The following is a 7869-nucleotide window of genomic DNA, read 5'->3' on the forward strand; positions in this document are numbered from 1 at the left end:
CGTCTGATACTCTCGGATCAAAAGCAATTTTATTTTTAAACTGAACGTTGGACCAATTGTTCATTTAAAGAATCAGTAAATTTAATCATTTGAGTGGTAGTCTCTCTTGTAATGTTATGTCAACAAATAATTTCAGATCTTGTTTTTAAAATAACTATTTTCCATTGTATGATTACTTTTTTTGTAACAGTTCACAAATAGTGTTTAAATTGGATTCAAAAGGGCAAAAAGGGCGATTTTTATACCTTTTGTTGTGTATCAATAAAGAGTAGCAATTCCACTTCTGTAATTCTACAAAACCAAATGGTTTGTAAAATCATAATGTAGCAAAATTTGAATTGATAAATATAAAAATAAAATACCCAAAGTTTAATTTTGAATATAATTTAGTTTGCACTTTCCAACATCTATTCTTGCTGACAGCCTTTATCTTTTATCATTATTTAATTTCTACCAATTAATTTACTTCCTGTCTTTATTATCCATTATTTTCTTTCTACATTTAGATCTCGTTGATCTAATTATATATGTTGAGTTTATCCATCGTTCTATATATTTGCTTACCAATCATAATATAAACATTGTATTAATTTAAAACGGTTGGACCGTCGATACATTTATTTGTCTGTTTATCTACCTACATCCATCTATGCATCTCACTTTTCAATTATACACCGATTTACCCTTTGATCGCACATTCTTACATATTTGCATCCATCAAAACGATATAATTTTTCTACAATTTCGTCTTTATTACTCTAGCGTATGAATTGCTGAAAATCGATAACGACCCTAAAATAGACCGCAACGCAGACAAGAAATGAATGGGCCCTCGAGATTCTCTGCTGAGAATTCATAATACAAACGTAACATTGTATTGTGGAAAATATGGGCAACAGACACCCCCTTCCATTTCTCTCAAACCGCCCCACCTCCTTTTTTTCTTTTCTCATCTCATCAACTTCTCACTTCATTTACCAAAAAGCATTGGTAAATATTGGAAATAGGGAGATGAAGATAATATAAGAATTAGTTTGTGCCAATATATATATAATATCAAGTCTTGCTGTTTGTGCATTGGCTTAACCAGTTAACTGTTGTACTCTGGAAAAACTCGTATATAAAATTTGGCCATAAAACTCGTATTTCGTTCGATTCTATTGACAAACAAACAACGTTTCTATTATCAAAAATACACAGGTTTCATATTCGCGTTTTTTAACTACAGCGAATCAAAATAATCTTGAACATGATCAACAATCAGATGGGTGACAATGATCACAAAACTATATGTTGTAATGTCGATCAAGTACATTACCCCATTACATTCAGGTGCGAATGAGTACTTGGCTAAAGATAAGAACAGTTATTGTAAGATTTGCTAATTCAAATCGTGACGCTAGACAAGTGACATGTCCTTCATGTAGCCTCATGGGTAAATGGTTGACTTCGTAAAGCACACTGAGCACTGTCAAAACGTGAATGTGCACCACTAAATTATTCAATATCAATGTTAATATTCCTCACTTTTTTGGATTTCCTAGTTCCCTAGAGTACTCACCTTCTACATCTATGTTGTTTTAATTTTTGTTATGAGAGTGAGAGAGAGAGAGAGGGAGAGAGAGAGAGAGAGAGAGAGAGAGAGATTGATAGATATTGAGTGAATAAAAGACATTGAGAGACAGAGAAAAGAGAAATAGGGTAAGAGAGAGAGCGAGAGTGAAAGAGAGAAAGAAAGAGAGAGAGAGAGAGAGAGAGAGAGAGAGAGATAGATAGAAAGAGAGTAATTTGTTTGATCTTGTTATCACAGGCCAATTATCTTGCCAATTAGCAATTGATATGTCTTAAACAATATAAAAATAAAATACTATTTGAACGCTATCACTGCACTTCCTGAGCAATATGGGGAAATAAGATTTCAAAGAAGAAAATAGACTGGCTGGGTGTACTGACAAAACACATTGTTTTTATATTTTCGCGTGAAAATTTTCTCAAAATAGTGTTGCATTAAAAAGACCCAACCTTTTGAACAAGTTTCAAATTTGAGAGTTCTAATATCCGGCAAAATTGAATTTTGACAAATACCCGGTTATATTAATCAATCAAAATTTAAAGTCTAAGAATTTTGTTCAAACATGAACAAAATATGTTTTATAATGTAAGGCAATATTTTTAAATTTGTTTTCTTTAATGGAAAATCTCATCGTTTTAAATTTAAACCGTAAAATATAATTAGCTTTTATTTTCCTTCCTCCCCTCCAATCCCCCCCCCCCCCCCCCCCACCCACCCCCTTTCTTCTCATAGCTCTGTCCTTTCAAAGTCTATCATTATGTCCTTTTATGGCAACTTTCATCTATCTATCTTGCTAGCTATTAATATTTCTTCTCTCTAGCTACCCTCTATCTATCTATCTATCTATCTATCTATCTATCTATCTATCTATCTAGCTATTCGTCTATCTATCTATACATCTATCTATCTATCTATCTATCTATCTATCTATCTATCTATCTATCTATCTATCAATCTAGCTACTCATCTGTCTATATATCTATCCAGATAATTATTCTTCTATCTATCTATCCAACTATCTATTGTACATCTATATATGTATCCATCTATCTATCCATTTCTCTTTATAATATATATATATATATATATATATATATATATATATGTGTGTGTGTGTGTGTGTGTGTGTGTGTGTATCTTTTAATCATATGTTTTAAGTTAGCCATCATCACTGAGATTACTTTTATTATTGCAATTTCTACAATAACAAAAATTACAAGGCCCTCGAAGTGTTTTTGTGAGTTTTAATGCATGTCATCTTTTGATCTGGTAATGTTATCTCCATTAATATGATTAATACACACACACACACACATATATATATATATATATATATATATATATATATATATATATATATATATATATATTTCTTGTAGCATTCAAATACGTGTTCCAATATAATTATTTTAATTTTTGCAATGGCAGTGTCAATGTATATGTATTTTAAAAACATCTTATACCAGACAGTGGGTTTTTTAAAAATATACCTAGTTTTCTGATTGAATCATGCTGAAACCCAGAAAAAGATTTAAGGTATTGTTTTCTATAATAGAATGATTAGTCCTTCAGAGCCATAAAGCCCATGGAGCTATAGTGCGAAACGTACAATAGCAATTTGTTACTACCCTATGCATTGGACATTAGTCTATCGCGAAGTACTTTCGACCAGGGCTAATAGACCCAACTACCCAATCACTTCTAGGCGGACCGGGGGTGGGGGAGGAGGTCAGAAACAATAATCGACTACACCTGGAATCGGCCATAGTCCCTTTCATTCTTCTTCTTTTCTTCTTCTTCTTCTTCTTCTTCTTCTTCTTCTTCTTCTTCTTCTTCTTCTTCTTCTTCTTCTTCTTCTTCTTCTCCTTCTTCTTCTTCTTTTACTTTTTCTTCTTCTTGTGTATCATCATGTGGGTGTGTGTCTGTGTGTATGTGTGTGTGTTCGCGCGCGCGTGTGTGTGGCTGTGTGTGAGTATACGTGCAAGTTTAAGTATGTAAATATAATTCAAATAATCATTTTGAACCTTAGAATATAACAAAAAAGAATAAATTGGCAAATGCGAAACATTTCGAGTTCAATACCCTTCTTTGTCCAATAACATTTTATATCTAGTTTGTTTATGGTATTTTGTTTTTTCTTTTTCGAAACCATTATCTTCATCTTTTTTCTCACTACTTTTCACAGATCACAACTTCTAGCAGCTAGTATCACTTTAAACCTTTAACAAGAGGCTAGAGCAATATCTGTCTTGTTTCAATGTTACGTCTTTATCAACGTTAATATCAAAGAAAATATGTTTGTGTGTCTGTGTTTATGTATATCTATGTGCTATATGCGTGTGTATCTCTCATTTTCTATCGAAGAACAAATTATCATTTTTATTTTATTTTTCTCTCCGCGAACGCCATTACGATCCAGACAGTAATCATGGATAATCATAGTTTTATCATAACAATCCGACACTGGGACAAATAGTTTATTTGTTTACTCCATAAGATTTACTCCAATATCTTTATTCAGACTTTGCCTACTATTACGAAAAAATCGTAGAGTTACGAAATTTTGACTCCAAATTCAGAACATCACGAGCTTCTCTAAGTTATTAAAACTTATTGAAAATGAACATTGATGCTAAACCACATAATTTTAAGGCTTTTGATGTGTAATTTAATCCGTGTGTCAGTAGACGTCTAAATCATTGATATTTAATTTTAACATTAGAGACACAATTTTAACTCCTAAAAATTACGAATATTCAAATTTTCAATTGGCAGGTCTGCATATATATATATATATATATATATATATAGGCAAAATAAATGGCTAGTTACATCATTTAAATGGAATTTCCAAGCTTCCATTCATTTGGGGTTTTTCCCCTATTTTTATGAGATATTACAAGAACAAATCCGCTCTTTGAGGTTTTATTTTTTGTTAGTGAATTCAATGGTATGTACTCCTGGAACCGGAGTTTTCCCGGTTTCATTTTGATCGATCGATATTTGAAAAACGATTTTTCTGACCCAAGTCTCAAAACGAGTCGTTTCCGATCACGACAGTAGAAAATACGTTGAAGTGAAACTGATAAAAATTAGAACATTTGATTTTTGAAATTTAAGAAACAAAATTCACCATTTTCAACAAGAGCTTTCATTCTCTCTTAACATTAAAAAGTTATGATTAATATTGAATCTAGAGAATCCGGTTCATCCGTTTAGAGACTCTGGATGACATTTTATCTGCAAAAATTTGACGTATATTAAGATTGAAAGACTGTATGAAATGGAAGTGTGGTTCCATGTTGCCTTCTTGGGAATAAATGAAAGACGGTGAACATCATTAATCCTCAGAGATGCGCTTTCGAAATTTTTATATTATTTATCTATTTTGTTTCTACTTGAATTAACTTTAAATTTCTTATGAAGGAGAGTGAAACTAAATAGTTTGTGACGATTCGTGCCGCTCCCGATGAGTCGGGAGAGCCGGCTATCCCGAAACATCACCAAAAGAAAAGAAAAGGAAAAGACTAGGAGGATAGAAAGAGGGAACTCGTTGATAAGTTCGCCCGGTGAGGAACGATCAGCCACTGCAGTGAGCCTAGCTTGATCAGAGTGAAGAGAGATAATGAGAAAGTCCGTGTTTCCCAGCCAGACAATGGTAACGATGAAATGAAGGAAATCAAGAGTTACAAACATGACACATTTATTACAGAAACTTAATTATATTTATAACATAAACAAGAACGATACAACTCTGCTTATCCAGTAATCCACTACTAAAAGAACATAATATGAAATAGGACCGCTAGAAAGGCGGTATTTTGTTCAGCTGGACGAAAGCCACAGAACTTCCCCAGGCTCAAACCCTGATTGGCTAAAAGCGGTGTTCAAAATGCCTAATAACCCGGGGTGATGGGGGTTCGGTCAACTCCGGACTCGTTCGGCAACCGCCAGGACATAACAAGTTAAACTGGGAAAAACTTAATTCTAATCGCTCTAGTCATCCAATGGGTCAGGACATTGTAGTGGTCAGAGGGCTAATAAGTTTCTGTGATCTTTCGAGCTATGCCGGTAGGATCACCTATGCCGTAGAGGTGGAAATTAAGAGGCCACACTACCCACTCTTGGGTAGAGGTTCAGCATTGGGCCGACAATCCATCCTCAGAAAAAAGCAAGTTATAGAAACACAAGTAAACCCAAAACTGTTGTCAGCGGAGTAGCAGACTAGGTAATTGGTTTAATGACGAAAGGGGTTGCCCTAACCTGGAATAACATCGGTTGTCGACAGAGAGATATGAAAGTCGGTGCATGCTTTATGCGCCTCATGGCGTAATGAGGATTAAGTGAGTAGTCATTCTGGTGTTAACCTCAATCGTTCTTCTGGTTCAGTCCGACTCAATATCGTATAAACTAGGTGGATCATATGTGTGTAAATTTTATCCAATTTGAAATGTTTATCTATTTAATTTCTTTTTTTTTTTTTTACCTCAGATCCATTGAACCATCCGTCCTTGCTGACTTGTAAGGCGTCATCACTCTACAGGGATGTCTGCCGTCCAGCCACAACCACAATCCGTCCTCAATGCCTCCTCAACACCTCCTCCACGTACAAGTGCTAGCGGTGGGGGTGCTAATCCCGGGGGCGGACATCTACCTCCTCTACACCATTCCCTGTCACCCTCCCCTTCACCATCACCGTCGCCTTCACCTTCACACCAAATTAACACGAAAAACAACTCGGTACTGCCACAATCATCTATATCATCGCTCCCTGCAGCGCGTCCAACCCTCCCTTATAGCCTTTCTCCACGTCGTTCGTCAAGTCCCTATCGTCGAGAGAGTACGACCGATGACGAAAACAACTATGAAGAAGATGATGGAGACGATTCCTCGTCAGCGCTCGTGACGCCCCCTATGTCCATCTCTCCCATCGTCTCCCGGCGGGGGGAGGATAGGCGGGCCGGAAGTAGCGGTGGAAGAGGAAATTTAAAACGTCAAACTACGACATTTAAAGAAGTGGAAGAAAACGACAACACAAAGGACGAAAACAAATCGTATTCTTCCCCTTCATCTCGTCCACGGCATCGACGAGTTATTATGCTTGACCCGGTTTCTACAGAACCAAATGACGGTCAAAGCAATAACAATAATAATAACATCAGCAATAATGACCTGATCCATTTTAATCACAGGCCATCGCATCATAATTATCATCACCATCACCATCATCACCCCTTCCATCGACATCACCAATACCACTACTACCCTGTACAGCATCTTCATCAACAGACCACAACCAGTAACTCGCCATCTCACCACCCCGTCACCAATAACACCAACACTTGCGCGTGTCCATGCTGCACGTGTGGTGGATGCGGGTGCGAGACTTCGTCGCCAGCGTCCCTATTTGACGTGGGGGGTGCGGAGGTACTGGACGGCATAACGACCGCCAGACTGGCCTCGCCAAGACTTCAGCGATCGGATTCCGTCAAATTTTGCCGGTCACAGAACGGCAATGCACAGCGTCGTGGCGGCGGTTCAGGTACCTGCATGGCCGGATCTAACCAGGCGCCAGGTGGGGGCAACGGCGGCATTGGAATCACTAGACCAACACGACGTGTCCCCAGTCTCAAACTCAAGCGTCTACATTTGCAAGGCTCCAAGGATTATAATACGAAATACGTGCATCACCAATCGGAGGCAGCAGGTAACGGTAATGGCGGAACAGGTGGAATCGCAGGAGGAGGAGGAGGGGGTGACGGAAGCGACGGCGGTGGGAATGGGACAACAACAACAACAACATCAACAACGATGCAGCAGCGAGGAGGGAGGAGGCGAAAGCGGCGACGCGAATCCACCAGGTAGTAATATCGGCGCTCCCACCTCATCTGCTACCGTTACTACTACAACCACCACGTCTGTGCCTGGCGAAGCGAGCCATGTAAAACCATCGATAACAATAACATTGGACTCTGATTCCGACTCGGTGTACAGCGATTACCTGAGTCCCGAGATAAACTATAAATCTCACAATGTACATTTTGTAGGAGACGATACTAGTTTGTACGGCACCCCCAGGGAAGAGATGCCCTCGGGCGGGCCGGAAACGACGGTCATTCCGGAGATGGCCCCAAAGACAAATAGTACAACCAGCTATCTTAAGGATCAAATCATGAATTTCTTTCAACCTTCGGACAATAAACTGGCTATGAAACTGTTTGGAAACAAAAATGCGCTCTACAAAGAAAAAATGCGTCACAAGCGGACGGTAACTGGGTTATTCATCCTTGCAGTAA

The 7869-nt window shown here is 37.7% G+C and overlaps 1 protein-coding gene across 1 annotated transcript in view; it reads left to right on the forward strand.

Moving 5' to 3' along the window:
* The window catches only part of LOC144964796 (uncharacterized), a 186235-nt gene extending 178366 nt beyond the window's left edge, over nucleotides 1–7869 (forward strand). The window contains exon 3 of the mRNA XM_078899425.1: nucleotides 6065–7869. Coding sequence (XP_078755551.1) covers nucleotides 6119–7438 — 1320 coding nt within the window. The 5' untranslated portion in view covers nucleotides 6065–6118 and the 3' untranslated portion in view covers nucleotides 7439–7869. The remainder of the gene's footprint in view (nucleotides 1–6064) is intronic.

The sequence above is a fragment of the Berghia stephanieae genome, chromosome 2 (genome assembly GCF_034508935.2).
Source record: "Berghia stephanieae isolate SIO BIC M18660-M18661 chromosome 2, UCSD_Bste_1.3, whole genome shotgun sequence".
Classification (NCBI taxonomy): Eukaryota; Metazoa; Mollusca; class Gastropoda; order Nudibranchia; family Aeolidiidae; genus Berghia; species Berghia stephanieae.